General features: G+C 31.6%; 2 protein-coding genes across 2 annotated transcripts; both read left to right on the forward strand.

Annotated features, from left to right (window-relative positions):
* On the forward strand, positions 1–1,876 carry LOC113400298 (NFU1 iron-sulfur cluster scaffold homolog, mitochondrial-like). The gene is made up of 5 exons (XM_026639820.2): positions 1–188; positions 285–511; positions 622–807; positions 981–1,168; positions 1,641–1,876. Exons 1-5 carry the CDS (start codon positions 121–123, stop codon positions 1,770–1,772), a joined length of 801 nt encoding a protein of 266 aa, XP_026495605.1. The 5' UTR covers positions 1–120; the 3' UTR covers positions 1,773–1,876.
* Positions 1,877–3,310: 1,434 nt separating this feature from the next.
* On the forward strand, positions 3,311–13,556 carry Ago3 (Argonaute 3). The gene is made up of 17 exons (XM_064217520.1): positions 3,311–3,410; positions 3,777–3,920; positions 4,133–4,214; positions 4,349–4,445; positions 4,736–4,874; positions 5,214–5,385; positions 5,849–5,976; positions 6,483–6,646; positions 6,891–7,088; positions 7,450–7,599; positions 7,974–8,151; positions 8,782–9,039; positions 9,662–9,889; positions 10,273–10,456; positions 11,024–11,189; positions 11,467–11,685; positions 13,189–13,556. The coding sequence occupies exons 2-17, from the start codon at positions 3,783–3,785 to the stop codon at positions 13,451–13,453; spliced, it is 2,766 nt and encodes a 921-aa protein (XP_064073590.1). The 5' UTR covers positions 3,311–3,410; positions 3,777–3,782; the 3' UTR covers positions 13,454–13,556.
* The last annotated feature ends 5,296 nt before the right edge of the window (positions 13,557–18,852 follow it).

Consider the following 18,852-nt stretch of genomic DNA (forward strand, 5'->3'; position numbering starts at 1 on the left):
TATTTATTGTTATGTCATTTGAATTTGAAATATTTTTCTCTAGTTTATGCATATTGTCACCAAACGTAAAAGTATAATATAAGTAAAGGTCTGCGTAACGTCGCAGTATAAAAAATAAATATGTTCCGAAATTCAATGCGATTTATTAGAATTGGAAATCAATGTAAGAGAATATATGTTGTACATAAGTAAGTTTTACTCATAAATTATCAAAAAATATGTTCTAAATAAAATCAATATATCTTTTACTTATCGAATAGTATATAATAATTTCATTTTTCCAGTTATAATGGCACGAAATACTTTAGCAGCTTATCTCAGCTGCCTATTCACTCGAAAGAATATCAAAAAAGACCTTCTTTAAATCAGTGTAGTTATCGCACAATGTTTATTCAGACACAAGAAACACCTAATCCGAATAGCTTAAAGTTCTTACCTGGCACCAAAGTTTTAGAACCTGGTCAAACTATGGATTTCCCTAACATTGGAGCTGCACAATGTAGTCCTTTAGGTAAAATGTTGTTTCAATCAAATATTACATAAAAACATAATAAATAAAATACATAATTATTACATACATACATAATTAAATTAGATATTCAATTGTTTTAACCTTTTTAGCTAAAATGTTATTTCGCATCGATGGAGTTAAGGGAATATTCTTTGGATCAGACTTTGTTACAGTCACAAAACAAGATGATGACGTAGACTGGAAACTTATGAAACCAGATATATACGCAACTATCATGGATTTCTTTGCTAGTGGATTACCAGTTGTCACCGATGCTAAACCTTCTGGAGATACACGTAAGGATTAATAAAAAATAAATAATATTGTAATAATTATTTTTCATGATCATTGGACACATGCTTAAATATTTGTTTAAGTTAGAAACCAATTACGAAATTAAAGAGCAAGAAAAGATTTATATTAGAATAATAATTGTAAAAGTGTATTTATTAGAAAATCTTATTTCTAGAAATCAATGAAGATGATGATGAAATTGTTCAAATGATTAAAGAACTTTTGGATACTCGCATTAGGCCCACTGTACAGGAAGACGGTGGGGATGTTCTTTTTGTTGATTTCAAAGATGGTGTTCTTCGCCTAAAAATGCAAGGATCTTGTTCATCTTGCCCTAGTTCAATTGTCACACTTAAGAATGGTGTAAGTAATAATAAATAATACAACTGTAGTAATCATATTTAGTTTAATGTGGTTACCTATTAACCTCTGACCATATATATTTGCACTGAAGAAAAACCGTTCCTAAAACATATTAATTGTACTCAGCTACTTGCCTGTGGGTCTTTTATCTGAAAGTATTGTCCTAAATATAAATTTTAAATTTTTGTGTTCATTTTTATTCAAAGAAAAGAAAAATATTTTTTAATATAACTTAATAATAAATTTACAAAGCAAATACACATATCTATATAACCTCATTTGTAAACTTTTATGAGCTATATAAACTCCCTATAAAAAGTTCTAATTATTCATATAGTTGTAATCATTTTCTTTCAACTACAATGATGGAATGATGATTTTCATTCTAAAAACCTAGCCTATGTTATTCTTCAGATTATAAGGTTGTCAATAAAATAATGACTAAAATTGATTATGCTATCAATTTTTTTAGGTCCAAAACATGATGCAGTTCTATATACCAGAAGTTTTGGCAGTTGAACAAATTGATGATGATGGTGATAAGTTGAGTGAGAAGGTGTTTAAAGAATTTGAGAAACTTAAAACCAAGGAAAAACAGGAATAAAATGAGATAAATATTTGAAATAAGAAAAAAAAAAACCTATATTTTATTTATTACTCAGCAAAATTATTCATATAGTAAATAAATAGATAATGTAAATATTTCAATTCTTTTTTTATTGAACTTATTAGAAATAATTATATTATGTAGGAGGTATTTATGCTTGTCTCTAAATCCCTGTCCCTGCGTTTTAAGTCTGTAATATCTTCGAAAATATTAATTCCAATTACATGCTGTAAAGCGCCATATTGTTCTATATTAAATGCACAATGTATTTAAGGTACTTTGATAAGGATTAATGCTGTATTGCTTAAAATCGCTTCAAAAATAAGCCAATATTTTTCGTAAAAAGTATAGGATAAAAAAAGTTATTGTGGGTTATCTCTGAGATAGACCATATACCATCGCGGATTTTTTTGAAGGCCTTTTTAAGTTGTACAATATTGTAGTACATTATTTTGATCTATTTCGTAGGGTTGAGCCCACATTTGAATGAATGAAAGCGCAAAAAAATGTGTTTATTTACGACTTTACGATTTATTTAGCGTTTCTTTTATATATTGTGAATATATTTGTTGTCGCTACGATTTTTGAAGCGGGCAACATTAAAAAAAAAAAGAAAACATTGGCGGGAAATTTAAGCTCTCTTCTGGATACGCTGGAACCGGGAACATTATTATAACATTATCTTACATTACTGTAATGTTTTACTTTAATTGCTTAACTTAACCAATAAAGAAATACGTTATTAATTAATTTTGAGAGTGATACATACAACTTATATAAATTCACCGTACAAATAACTAACAGCAGTTAATTAACAAATAAATTTCTTTTACATATTATACATACAAACCTTTCTCTTGAACCAGTCTATCTATTAAAAAAAACCGCATCAAAATCCGTTGTGTAATTTTAAAGATCTAAGCATACGTAGGGATAGACAGCGGTAAGCGACTTTGTTATATTCTATGTAATGGTATAAAAAACAGGGAAAACTTAAAATAGCCGGATTGAAATAAATCTAAATACCTGTTCAGCTTTTAAATTTTTAGAAACTAAAATTATATCATGGTTAGAAATGAGAATAGGTATTAATGGTATTTTAAATACACTATAGAGCTGGGATGTTCAAAGCACGGATCTCGAGCGATCATCTTCGTTTTTTATTTACCTAAAGTAAGAATTTTATTTATAAATGGATAATTAAGGATTTCGCGTAATTGTTGAATTCAATCAGCGATTTGCAGAATTTAAAGAATAAGAGATTGGAATATAGGTATATTCCAAATGTCTAGTTTGGCCAGCCCTGCTATAGTTAAATCAAATTTAGTTTTTAATTTTATTTTCATTTGATATATGTATTTTTAGCAATATTATAGGAAAAATTAAGAAGCGTTAAATGTTAATAACATTCTTTTTTTTATTTGTAGTTTATTTTTTAAATCACGATTAATATTTATGTCGTCTGTGGAATACGAACATTTTTATTGTTGTGCGAAATACGAATTAAAATTTTAGTTGCCCAAATTTGTACAATGTGTATTTTATCTGTGAGAGTTGTGTGGTTCTCTAATTTTATTTATCGCGGGCAGAAATACTTAACTTTTGTTTTTTGGAAAAGCTAAATAAGTTTGTACGGTAAGTGAATTTAATATATTCAAATATACATATAATATTATAGGAATTATCATTTTCTATAGTATACATTACCGAGGTAATCTTGTATTTCATTACAAGCATGCTCAGCATTTTGTTTTCGTTAAGTAAAACATTAAAATGATATATGAAGGTATTAAAAGTTTGTTTCTAAATGTACCTACAAAGATTAGTCTAACCTTTTCTTACATTGTCTTCTATCTATTTCTCATTCTATACACTTTATAGAAAGTTTAATACGAAGGACGAATTTGTACGTACACAAATTTGTTATTTTAAACCATAACGTAGGTAAATTCAAATTGTTTTATATTTTATGTATATCTGAAATTGTTATTTTATTTATAGATAATAATGGCAGACCCAGGAAAGGGTCGAGGTCGAGGCTTGGCCTTGCTCCAGGCCCTTAAGTCACAAATGATGGAATCGCCACCAGCATCTGAAGTGCCAATTCCTGAACCCACACCAGCACCAAGTGTTGCTCCTAGTGTGGTACGTTTTTACATACATTGACTTTATTAAAAGTGGAAGTTCTGATTTTACTAGTACTAGTAAAAGGACAAATATTTATAGTGATATCAATATATTATTTGATTTTACTATAAATATTTGTTCTTTTTTATGTCAGATGCTACTATTTTAATTACATATTATAACAAGCCTAAATGTAAAACCTTAATAAGACAGTAACTTTTATCACACAGGTTGGTTCAACTAGTACCAGTTTAGGTGGGAGGGGTAAATTGGCAGCTATGTTACTTTCTAAAATGCAGCAGAAACCAGGAGGTTTGTTGAGTTTATACAATCATTTGAAAAAAATGTATGAGTTCAAACTACATTAAATTGAGCATTTAAACCAAAACATTTTAACCATTTTACAATCAAGCATCCATTTCAGTAACACTGCTTATTATTTATAGATGCAACATTCAGCCCAGCATCAGATGTAAAACCCCCCCTAACCCCCGTTACAGTTGGTAGGGGTGTTGGACGTGGATTAAGTCTTCTAAAAAGTTTGTGAGTATATAATAAAATTTATACATTGGATAAAACTATCATGAAACCCTGTTTTATGTGAATAGTTTTATGACATAAATATTTACCAAGAAAACATTATAATCAAGAATGAAAATATTTATGGAATGTTTGGGTAGGTATATAATACCTAATTTAGCTTAATTGCATTCTTGGTGTAATACCAACATTTAGTAACAAAATTAAATTTCAAATCTTTATAGTGATATGTAGTATGTCAGTCAAAAAAGTTTGTTATACAGCAATATTAATAAATAATGTTGATGTTGTAGAAAAGCCTCACAAGCTGCGCAATCACCTCCAAGCCTTGTTGATAGTGATGTTGATAGTTTGACAAAGAAAATGGCTTCTAGTACAGTATCAACTGCAGTAACTTCCTCACAAGCTTTAGTGGGGAAAAATAAGTACTTTGTAAGTAACTTTATTTTTACTATCATCAAATTTCAATCTCCTACAATACATTACAGTACTCCATATTTTTCTGTGTATACAGTTGTTACTCAAAATACACTTGTAAAAATATAGCACTTGGTACTGTTGTAGTCATTACTCTAAAATGTTGTATCATTAAACATTTTTAAAACTTATTACTATGAGAAAATTCCATATGAATTTGAGTTTGTGTATTGGTTATTAAATTAATGGATAAATTAATAGTATTATATTTGTCTTATCTATTTACAAATGTTGTAGTAACAAAAAGTTGTTATTTCATATATTGCTAAATATATATTTTTTTATACCTTATAGAAAGAAGTCAAAGATACTCCACCAGTAGTTAAGAAAGGTGAAACAGGAACCCCTTGTGAAGTAACAGCTAATTTCATCTATTTGAACTTTGAAGAGAACAATGTTTTTGAATATGAAGTCAGATATGATCCAGATCAAGATTATAAGCACCTGCGCTTTAAGCTATTAAATGGTGTGTATGATTTTATGATAAGATTTTTTAAGTATATTTCCATACTAGCTTTGATGCAACATAAGTCTTATGTATGCAAATATTGTAATTGTTTTTATAAATAATGTCTGACAATAATATAAATTTTCTATTGGTGTGAATATTTTAGGAAGATATTTTTTGATATTGGCTTCTTGCCCACAAGGTTCCCTGTAGTTTAATTGGTGGGTTAGGTTTTTATAGGAAGATTAATATTATACTTTTCCAATAGAGTGAGCGATTAAACTATCGCTTGCTGTCACAATTATAGGTGAATTTAATAATTTATTTGATGCAAGCTTAAAAAAAAATTATGTATGTATGTTTTTCATTAAATTAGATATCATAAAAAATATTTCTTAATTTCTTTTTCATCCAAAAAAAAGACATATTTAGTGTTGAGAAAAAAAAAGCCTTGTTTTAAAAACATTTATTTCTTTTGCAGAGCATAATCACTTTTTTAAGGAAAAGACGTTTGATGGCATAACATTATATGTGCCGCACATGCTACCAGATGAAGCACTTAACCTCGTTTCAACTAACCCTTTTGATGAAAGTAAAGTGAATATAAATGTGAGTATTGCAAATCTTTAAAAGTAAATCTTTATTAAAATTGCCCATATCCCTATAAATTTATGGCCTCCGAAATTGGCATGAATTCTTGTATTATAACGCAAGGATATATCATCATCAAGTCCCTGATCTTAACTAATATTATAAGTGGGAAAGCAAGTTTGTTTATTACATTTTCACATCTCAACTACTCTGACGATCGTCAAGAAATTTTGAATACACAATATCAGGTTCACAAAAAAGGACAAAGGCAAAGTATTCATCATTTGTATTGCGGTGTTCCGATTCGTAAGGTGCGTGATCCAGTGTGATTACAGGTACAAGCAAGTTATACATTAGTAAGTTACTACCATGGTAATCCATTGCTTCACCTTGCAATATATAATGTAAACAAATGACTTTTTTTCTAAGTATATTAGTATTTGGTATATTTAAGAAACTACAATCGAGCTATCAAAATTCCAACTAATTTTTTTAATCTATAAGATTTTTTCTGTTTGTTTTAGATAATATTCCGCCGTACACGTCGTCTGAGTGAGATGATACAAATATACAACGTGCTATTCAAGCATATAATGAAGGATTTACAACTGGTTCGCTTCGGACGGCAGCATTTTAACGAGCATGCTGCGATACAGATACCGCAATACAAGCTAGAAGTATGGCCTGGGTAAAGTTGCTTTTCTTAATGTGTGGTAAAATAAGGTTGCTTATTTCGATATGAACTTGAATTCTTGTAGTCAGTTATAATAACTATTATATATAGCTATATCTGTGTTGGCACACTTGCTTTTTTAAATAATCTAAATCAAAATATTTACCCTCAATCTCTTTGTATTATTCTCTCAATTTTGAAGATACAACTATGCATAGAAAAAATCTAAATATTTAAAACGCAATCATTCCTGCTTCAGCTATGTGACAGCGGTAGACGAATACGAAGGTGGTCTGATGCTGACGCTGGACTCCACCCACCGCGTGCTCCGGACGCAGTCGGTGCTCTCGCTGATCAAGGAGACCGTCCAAGCTGAAGGCGCTAACTGGAAGAGGGCAATGTCAGACAAGTTGATAGGCTGTTCAGTAATGACTACTTATAATAAAAAACTCTTTAGGTGACTTATTTTACTTCATAAACAAATTTCTTAATTTTTGTACTGACTTTTTTTATCTTTATAAATCTGTGATTTAATCCTGTAAAATCTACAGGTTTTAATGTATCAACATTTTTAAAAAGTGGCAACTTTTTGATTTGTTGTTAATGTAGAATTAGAATTGAAAAATATTTATTTTGTCTGTTTTTACTTTGTACAGAAGCAACAAAGTTCACGAATAGAATAAACTTTGGATTGTTTAAATATTTTGCATTATTAACACAAACTTTACGTTTTACATATTCGAGAAATAATGTCCGAATATCTAATTTTTACTGATTCATAATGTTATTTCATGTATTGATTTGTTATTATTTTACAGAGTAGATAGTATAGATGACTCCATGAATCCAAGATCGACATTCGAAAAGAATGAGAAAGGTGAAATGGTGAAAATTAGTTACATAGAGTATTATAAGAAGAATTATGGAATTGATATTATGGATGTTGATCAACCAATGCTTATTTCAAGGTATGTTAGCTTTACACCTAAAGGAAATTAGTTCCACCAATGCGCCCCCCACCTATGTTGTGTCCTTATGTTGCACTGACTCTCTCAATCTTTAATTTGAAACCCAACAATACTAAGTATTGCTGTGTGGCAGTAGAATAAGTGTTGAGTAAATGGTACCTACCCAGACAGGTTTGTACCAGATCTTACCATCAAGTATTAATTACTCTGATTATACAACAATTTTGACTTATAAATGTAGTGGTTATGTATGTTTTTTATATGCTTTTTGTTTTATGTAAGTTTAGATGGTCTATATCATTTGATCTATTTCAATTGTGATATATTTAAACATTAATGAAAATAAAATTTACATAATATATTTTCTATTTCAGAGATTCTAAACGAATGCCAGGATCAGAAAAACCAACGGACTTCATGATATGTCTTGTGCCAGAACTTTGCCAGCTGACAGGACTCACTGATGATCAGAGAAGTAACTTCAGACTTATGAAAGATGTTGCTACATATACGCGTATAACACCCAACCAACGGCACGCAGCGTTTAAAAAGGTACTTGTTTAATGTATAATACCACACCATGATCAATTATGACCCATTCAATAGGTAAATAACCTTTTATGTATGTAATATGAACAAATAGAGAATTGTTAATTTATCAATTATAATCAGTCCTGTTTTAGAAGATTCTCCTTAACTCCTATCAGGTGGTGCTAATTTAATACTTTTGTACAAGATCTGGTTAAGCCAGTCCTGTATTATATGAACATACAGCAATGAGAATGTTTTTGTGTATGGGTTCTCCCAAACAGGTCAGGAAGAACATCCGTTTCTGTTCTTCAGGTCATTTATATCTTTGGCTAGATGATGATGAGGCTCGATGCTGTGCATTCCCCTTCCTCTATAGTTTGCAAATTTTAAAATCTGTGTCGGCAACTCTGGTTTCATCTAGCATATTATGATTTTACTCTACAAATATATTCTGAGTTGTTTGTTCCATAGTATTTTGAGCTACATCGAATTTTTCGCTAGGCAGGTAGTTAGGGACTAAATTTTTCTTAAAAAAGTAATGTCAACAAACAATGAACATAAATAGCTAGTAAACATTGACTTACTACAGTGTCATATAATATTATGGATGTATTAAACTGTTTTATATTAATATGCAATCATTTTTACTAGTACATCCAAAACGTTCTTAATAACGAGACGGCGAAAAATCGTCTAAAAGGATGGGGTCTCACCATAGCTCAAGAGACGATCAATTTAACAGCCAGAACTCTACCACCAGAGACATTATACTTTGGCAATGACGTTAAAGTGCCGGGTAAGCCTAATGCTGATTGGAATGGAGATGTCTCGAGGAATGCTGTGATGCAAGCCGTTGATATAATGAGATGGGTGGTCTTGTATACCGACAGGGATAAACAAGTTGCAACGGTAAGGTTTTTAATGCTTTTAATATCAAACTTAAAACTATAAAACATTATATTAATTGAATGACCTTTGTATAGTGCAGTCAGAGCATCTGGTCTCTATGGACAGAAAATACCTTGGAATAATTGTTTATTTCAATCGTTTATATTACTGTAAGTAAATATTTTTCTTACGGTAGTTTTAAAATGACGAATTATACTGTATTGTCAAATATACAAATGTTGTTGAAGTGAAAAATAAATGATACAACAATATAAGATTTGATACTAAAAAAAGTACAGTTGCTTGGTGCTTCTTTGAAGAAGTTTTTTTACACATTTATTTTAGCAAAATTATAAAATCAATAGCAGAGTATTCTGGAGATCTATTTGCTCACTGTTTATTGGAATTGAAATTGCAAATTTACATTTCCTTAATTAATTCAACTTAGACTCAGAGAACTAGAAATTTTGACTTAGAGATTTCATATTTGTTCTGTATTGTGCTCATGTGCCTACTTTTATAATTAACAATATCTTTATTATATAGTTTCAATTAAAGTATTTACATTTTACCCCATCTTAAAAGTACTGGAGTGAGCTTTTTATTTTTATTTCAAATATTAAATTGGAGTGCTTACTTCTAGGATTTCGTTGAAACATTAAAACGGTGTAGTCGTCCAATGGGTATAAATGTATCCAACCCGGACTTACTCCGCCTGCCCAATGACCGAACAGACACCTATGTCATGGCTCTCAAGAAATGCATCACATCTCATTTACAATTAGTCGTCGCCATATCGCCGACTATGAGAGACGATCGTTATGCTGCCATTAAGAAGATTTGCTGTGCAGATAACCCAGTCCCCTCACAGGTATGAATGATATATACAGCGGTGTTAGGTAGTAATGGACAGTAAATTAAGAAAGAAAAAAAATTCAATGCTAGGCAGAAGTCTCTTGTTTTAAATCATTAATTAATTAAGCTGCAGTTTGTCTGCAGAATTGAAGGTTCCAAAATTATCAAAACTCACAATGTTTTCCTTCATCGCTGAACCCTCAAGAGCACTTGAAATTATTTCACGAGTACGTAAACACAGTGGTGCTTGTCTGGGTTTTAAGAGCAATGTTATGAAGAAGCTATATATTTATATTATGATTTAATTTAATTAATTTTGTAATAATATAACTTAACATTAATTTTTTTAGTATGAGAAATTTTGAAATAATTAACGTAAATGTCGTTATTTTTAATCAGGTGATCAACGCCCGGACGCTCATGAACAGCCAGAAAATTCGCTCCATAACCCAGAAGATCTTGCTGCAAATGAACTGCAAGCTGGGCGGCACGCTGTGGACCATCAGCATCCCGTTCAAGACGGCCATGGTGATCGGCGTCGACTCCTACCACGACGCCGCCCGCAAGCGCCGCAGCGTGTGTTGTGGGTGCATCTCTATAACATATACTTATATATATATATATTACGGCATAAGTGGCAAACGAGCTGTCGACTCACCTGATAGAAACCCAAAAAAAGTACATTACGTGACACAGTACAGTAAGAGAGTTATGACAGAGAGAGAAGGAGAAAAAGAGTAATTTATTTTAGGAAGTACCTTCTGTCACTTTTACTGTGCATGTAGTCAGTTTAAGTACTTAAAGCGGCTTTTTGCGACTGGATTAAAAAACATCGAATGTCTCAAATATATATTCAATCAAGCACTTATATCTACCACTGAGTACACAATATAACAAGTAAACAGAGAGGTGCTAGTTCGAGTTCTTTGTTTTCCTGTATATTTTAATGTTGGTAAATATATTATTTTCTAGTTGTTCCATGTGGCATTCAATTGCGTTTCATTTCATAAAGTTGTATAGTTTAAAGCCATTCTCAATTAATAGGCTATCTAATACAAGTACATTTTAATTATGCAAGCCAGCACACACTTCTTTATCCTTTTTTTACATATCTATGATACGGAAATAATATGTTTTATTTTTTGCTTAGCCTTCATAGCGTCGTACAATCAGACCATGACCCACTGGTACTCGAAGGCTGTGTTCCAAGAGCGCGGTCAGGAAATCGTCGACAGTCTCAAGTCCTGCCTCGTCGACTCGCTGAAGCACTATCTCCGAGTCAACGGAAGATTACCCGACCGGATCATTATATACAGGTGTGCTTTGAAACAATAATACACTTATTTTTTTAATTTAACGTATAAGCTACGCAGTATGGGATATGGGCCGCCTGATGCTAGGGGTTAGTTGTGTTGAGCAGTAAAATAATAAGTGCGCGTTACTTATCCAGACGTAAATAACCAATTAGGCCTACTTACAGCAATTTCGCAACATGAACGATGTACGTACGCACACACACGATGGATGCAGATGGCAGCTTAGTGCAATAATATTGATTTATAAAATACTAATGCAATGTCATTCTATGCACAGAGACGGAGTCGGAGATAGCCAATTGAAGCTCGTCCAGCAATATGAGATTCCTCAAATGCAGATCAGCTTCTCCCTCGTCGGCGAGACATATAAACCTAGTCTTACATACGTCGTTGTACAGAAAAGGATCAACACGCGTATATTCATGAAGACTGGAAAAGAATTTGCTAATCCCCACCCGGGAACTGTCGTTGATCACGATATTACTAGAAGAGATTGGTAAGATTACATTTGAATGTAATTCGTCTAGCATTGTTTAAAAATTGTATTGTTTGTTATATATGCACTAGCTGCTCCGTGCGGGATTCAATTGCTAATTGGCATTGCCTGCCCCCATGAGTCATAGCGTTAGTTATATAGTTTATTCTCATTGAAAAGGTTATCTAATGCAATATTTTAAGTATAAACAGTTGCACACATCTTTTTTTTCTTTTTCGTGAATTAAGACATACTGAATAAAAAGTAAAGTAACCGTCTATAAATGTCTCACTGCCGAGCTAAGACCTAATCTCCTTTTTGAAGAGAATGCTCGGAGCTTAGTCCGCCACATTACTCCAATGCAGGTTCGTGGATGCATGTAGCAAAGTGATATCCACCAAATGCGGGTTTTCTCACAAAACGTTTTCCTTTAACGTTTTAAAACAAATACAAGACAAGTACAAGAAAATTCCTAATGCTTGCCTGAATTTTAAGACGATTAACTTAATTAATCGACTTAGGATTCTATAGGGTGGGTGTCACAGATCAAAAGAAAATTACTATGTTAAAATGTATGTATGTATGTATGTATGTATGTATGTATGTATGTATGTATGTATGTATGTATGTATGTATGTATGTATGTATGTATGTATGTATGTATGTATGTATGTATGTATGTATGTATGTGTGTATGTATGTATGTGTGTATGTATGTATGTGTGTATGTATGTGTGTATGTATGTATGTGTGTATGTATGTATGTGTGTATGTATGTGTGTATGTATGTATGTATGTATGTGTGTATGTATGTATGTGTGTATGTGTGTATGTATGTATGTATGTATGTATGTGTGTATGTATGTATGTGTGTATGTATGTATGTGTGTATGTATGTATGTATGTATGTATGTATGTATGTGTGTATGTATGTATGTATGTATGTATGTATGTATGTATGTGTGTATGTATGTATGTGTGTATGTATGTATGTGTGTATGTATGTATGTGTGTATGTATGTATGTATGTATGTGTGTGTGTGTGTATGTATTTATGTATGTGTGTATGTATGTGTGTGTGTATGTATGTATGTGTGTGTGTGTGTGTGTGTGTGTGTGTGTGTGTGTGTGTGTGTATGTATGTATGTATGTATGTATGTATGTATGTATGTATGTATGTATGTATGTATGTATGTATGTATGTATGTATGTATGTATGTATGTATGTGTGTATGTATGTATGTGTGTATGTATGTATGTGTGTATGTATGTATGTATATATGTATGTGTGTATGTATGTATGTATGTATGTACTCAAAATGTGTTTTGACAAGATTTAAACTTCGACAAAGTCAGACACGACAATATCTTTCAAATGAAATTCTTTACAATGAACATACATTTACCTTTGAAATAATATACAAAAAAGTATACCTTTAACTACTAAAAAAGTTCTTGTTTTAAATGTTACTAAAAAAATAAACATCTGTAATGTTTATTAATATTACCTAATTTATATTTCAGGTATGACTTCCTAATAGTATCACAAAAGGTTAACCAAGGGACGGTCACACCGACCCACTACGTTGTAGTCCACGATGACAGTGGAATGACTCCAGATCAGTGCCAACGACTGACATATAAAATGTGCCATTTGTATTACAACTGGCCTGGCACCGTTCGAGTGCCGGCACCGTGCCAGTACGCACACAAACTTGCATATCTCGTGGGTCAGAACGTACACCAGCAGCCGTCTGAAGCACTAGCCGACAAACTATTCTTCTTGTAGGTTTTACTGACAATTTTAGTAAGTAAGTTTGGCATTTAATTATATCGCTGTTATTGACATTAATGATACAAATTATTTGCGCAAATCGAACGCATGTGCCATTGTGTGTTTGTACATAGCAATTGTCTTTTGTTTGAAATTATTTTGTTAATTATCTGAAATGTAGTTCAATGACAAGTCAATTTGTGAAAATAATTTCAATGAAAAAAAAAAATACTTAAAAAAGTCTTATATTCATTACAAATATTTCATTTGAATCTGGTTGAACAAACAATACAAGTAGAATTCTCAACTTAAACATTTGAAAACTCATGAAAATTATCTGAACTTATCAATCTCAAGGCCTTCCTTATAAAAATTGTAAGCGGGTGCTTAGATGAATGCTCTCATTCAAACTTTTCTCACTTTCTAGCATCATTTGTTTGATATTCGAAAGAAAAATACATCATCGTTTAACTAATCACTCCTTTAAACTAATGTTATTTGTATAATTATGTAACCGGTTTTAATTGGTATAATTGTAGTTCTAATGATTGTTAAATATAATTTGTTTTAATGTTTTGTGTTTCAAAATTCTTTTTTTTTTAAATCTGTAATATTCTTGAGAGATTACATTATAATTACAATTTTTATAACATATATATATATATATGTTATATATATTCAAACTTACATTTTATAATTTTTTTATAGTAGTTATGTGATTGATATGTCAATAACAGTGATTAATAACTAAGTACAAATATGCTGTACATACACAGAGTATTATATTTTTATATAAATATATCAAAACAATTTATCTATAGTTATAGATAAGTATTTTGTAAACAAGAGATTTGTAGATTATCAATCTTATAAACGCAGTTTAGCAGGTGTTTGGAAACTACTGTCCCCTCTTTCTTGTTACAATTGTTTTGATATTTGAAAGAAGAAACACCATTGTTTACCTAAAGACCTCTAAACAGAAGTTATAGGTTAATGATTGTATACGTCATTAAGTATGCAAGGTTAGTTAGGCAAATATGTTTATTTTTGTTAACATATCGCCCAGTTATTAACAGAGCTATTCTATGAGAGCTCACTTCGTATCTCACTCACGGTGATACTTTAAATGGTATTATTATATCGAAGATAATTTTCTGACATCTCACGAACGTATTTAAGGTGATTTTTGGTTTCGTTCTCAAATAGCCTCATTGTCCTTGAAGTGACTACCGGTGGTAGGGCCGTATGAATGCAATTTCGGTTAAGTGGGCGAGTGAGCAAATGTAATTACAAGAACGGGATGAAAAATCTTAATTCCTATATTTAGTGGCGCATCGACGGTGTTAAGAATGGTCACTATACTATAATGGTGACCATCACAATGGTGACACCTTCCACCTGGATGTCCATTTGCTAGTCTCTCTACCATCTTCTTCAAACTTTTTTCAAACCAATGTTAGTGGTCTGTATGTCGTCATCCCACCTTTTAAATTTATATATTATTATTTTTAAGTTTTAAACAGTCAAGATTTTGTTATGAAGGGAGATTGAGAAACGCGCGTGTTCGTATTTGGCTTATATTAATATACAAAAAACAAGATTGTAGAATATTAGTCAGATCCATCTATTTTTATTATAAATGCTAAAATAAATTATTAAGTTCGATTTCGTGAATATACTGAGTTAAATAGTTGTCTAACTCTTAACAGGATTGACCATAGACTATATGTTTACAAGTTTTTGCGATTAATTTATCTTCATAATGTGTGGCCGTGGCTTTACTTATGACTTCACAATTCTCATATGTTGGTTTTAAAAATATTCTTTGTACTATAGAATAAGTTTATTGTCATTCTTAAGTAACAAGCACTATGTTGTCTTTGAATATTTTAATTTTGTTATTTAACAGTAATCTTCGTTTTTATGAGTAATTAATGTCTAAGTTCAAAAAAACACTAGCCATTAGAATAAATTTAAAATAAACATAATTAGTTTGTAGGAAACTCTTTCATGATTGCAACTGGACAAATCTAATAAAATTAGACAACTTTTGACTTCCGAAACAACAGAAACGGGTCTTAATAAGAACTTTAAGAATGTTGATAATTAACTAGAATGTTCTTCCTTCAAAGACTGCTTGTAAAAATTCAAGATAATAGACATTTAATTTCATTTATGGATTTGAACTGATATCCAAATTCAATAACGTAATCTAATGATCAAGATAACTTAATATAGGCGTTGATTTATTTGTTAACTAGTTTTCGCCCGCGTGTTATGTACATTAGGTTCCTTAGGGTTCAAACTTGCTTCGTACCAGAAATTGTAACAGACAGACAGATATAGTTAGTCTCGCATTTATGATATTTGATAAGATAAAATTACTTTGTTACAAAGAACAGTTAGGAAAATTTTATCTTTATAAATAAATATTAAAATATATATATCACGAAAGTATGACTATAAAATATTGTGATACGACAAAAGCAATAAGTTATATGTAGTTTGACTATATGTGTAAATAATGAATAGTATTTCCGTTTATTTACCAGACATTATATATTAAAGTTTTAGATTTCAAGAAGGCACTTGGTGGTAGGGCTTTATTTACATAAAGCACTACCACCAAGTAAAAGGGTATATACCGCTGTACCACCCACTCATCATATATTCAACCGCTAAACCCATACCACCAAGTAAATATCAATCAAAATCAAAATCATTTTTTTAATTAATGTATTTAAGTTTAATTGTGAAATAATCACTAAGACAGAAAATTTGCAACATGTTCAATCATACACTGCCACCAGACGGATTTAAGGGGGGAGGGGGTAATGCCAGATTACTGAAGGTGTACTGTGGTATTACCCATATTCTAAGGAAATGAAAGATAGTGCTTAGGCATTTGAGTTAGGACTTCGTGTAAGGGCCGTGGTTGGCGCATCGAATGGGCCAAGAAATAGTTTAAAATTAGGTGACCACTGGTCATGACCTTTGTCCACGTGTCGATCTACTTTCCTTTCCCGAGTAAAAATTAATTAATCTATATTTAAAAAAAAAATGTCTGTAATAGTAATCTCAAGTCAGTTTTTCCTCTGTGTACTTTTATGTTGTAATTATAAGAATTGTAAAAACCAACTGTGATTTTAAAATTGTATGTGTACCTGTTTGCTGTAATCATAAAGGATGCTGGTCTCGGGTACCATGTGTATCGTTTAATTAATAGCAATAGTTTGTTAACGTTTACATCTTAACAGCGAATAAATGACAATTTGTTACATAACTCCATATTTGTTTTATTTATTTATTACATAAATTGTTTTAGATATTATCTGTATCTCAACGGTATGTCTGTGTGCGATTTGAATTTGAAATGCTTGATCCAATTTTAATGGCAGTTTGAATTCTACGCTAATTAGCATGAAAACATTACTAAGAGGTAAGTAACAATAAAAAAGAATTAAGAATTAAAATATAGTCGTATAGGGATTTTTTCTTAGATTTTATTTATGTGTGCGTGACAGCTAGTTGACACGCGTCAAATGCCACTACGATACTAGTGTGCGTGTACTTAGTGGGATAAAACTGTTGGCCACCACTTTTTTCGAGAAGTTCTCTGCTTTGACAGGTTATCTAGACATATAAATGATCAACGGAATCTTTATATGTCCATTAGCCCAGTAGTGGGACATGTTCATGTTGGCAGATTCCCTACCTAAATAGTCAATATTTAAACAATAAGCATGAATCATGTGTGATACACTTTAAGGGGGTAGTGTTGAGTGAGTTAGATTGTGTTATTCGACATCTCGGGTCTCGATGATATCGCGATAATTCCATGTCAAAGATGCTTAGATATTTGTCTTTACTTCACTTTTAACCGAAATAGAATGAATTCTTCGAGTGAAATTAAACCTATTTCCAGGATTTAGTCTACAAACCAATGGAAGGAAGAAAACATTTTAGCGGAAGTCTTACTCCATGATTAGTAAAATAATTCGACACGAGCGGAAAGCGTTCAGGCGCATGGCTGATTCAGTTGCTTGAGAGGCGCGGGAGTGTATATTGCCAACTCCCAGGCTCGATGTTGATACTGAGAATATTTCGATGGATAAACCTTGTATCATTTTTATTGGCACGACCCGGGGCTCGAACTCAGAACCGATGTTAATAGGTACGTCTCGCTTAGTATAAGTATTTCAGTTACTTTCACAGTATAATATTTTTCGATATTATGCTTTGGGGCAGCGCAGCTGCTATCAATACGATGCGTATGATGTAGAATAGGTCTATTTGCACAATATAATTATAACCAAGGAGCTAAAGAATCTTAGAGGCATAAATTTAAAGAAATCAAGATATTAACTATGGCTCCTCAAAATATATGTAATGTTGCGTATGTACGGCAAAATATGAATGATTTTGTGAGAAAATGTGATACTCTTTTCATTACAAGGAACAAACACAACTACTAGGTAGGTACATAGTCTTTTGTGGGCAATGTATGCGGTTTTACAACGGGATTCCAGAAAACGATCAAAATGCCTCTGTGGCCAAATCAAATAAAAATGTTAAAGGACTGTTGTGTGCGAAAGGTTATTATACAATTAGTGTGTTCATGGTTGATAGCACACCTTGGGAATAAAACGATGGCCTCCTGGCTATTTCCTTTTGATATTGAATAAGTATTTGTAAATAATCACAAATTGTCTAAAATCCGCTGATTTTTCTTCACCGGTTCTTCTCAGGTCAGGGTTTTTCTTTTCCGAACCGGTAATAGTGTTTAATTTGACAATTAATAATATAAAAGCAAATGGTACTAGGTCAACTGATCCTACGTGGTCACATCCGCCATGGGCGGATAAAATAACCTTTCGTTGCTTCGCTAATGCGCCGCCAACCTTGGAAACTAACATGCTATGTCTCGTGGTCTTGTAATTACCTTCAAACTGAAACACAACAATATTAAGCATTGCTATTTGAAGAATATATGATGGATGGATGGTATCTAGCTAGGCATACAGTCTTGCACAAAGCCCAACTCCACCAACTACCACCAAGTCAACTTATTGTTAAGAGGTAGTTTGTAAATTTAGCTACGTATTCGATTTTATATTACGAGTCTAAAATTAATCATCAGGATGGACGTAAGCTCCTGTAAAATTAAAAGCTTTTTCGACGATAAAACTGACGAGTGAATTCGTTTATTATGAAAGTTGCTGCAACGAGTTTAGCGGTAACGAATATATGAATTATTTCTACAGAGAAGTAGTTGAATATAGAAAGACATATAAAACAGTCTGGTACTATTTGTAATTATAAATATGAATATTACTATAATTATTAAAACTATACAGGTTATGTTGGTTGGGTTTCGCTGCTTTTAAGTAAAAGTACCTAATAGAACGATATTT

The sequence above is a fragment of the Vanessa tameamea genome, chromosome 17 (genome assembly GCF_037043105.1).
Source record: "Vanessa tameamea isolate UH-Manoa-2023 chromosome 17, ilVanTame1 primary haplotype, whole genome shotgun sequence".
NCBI lineage: Eukaryota > Metazoa > Arthropoda > Insecta > Lepidoptera > Nymphalidae > Vanessa > Vanessa tameamea.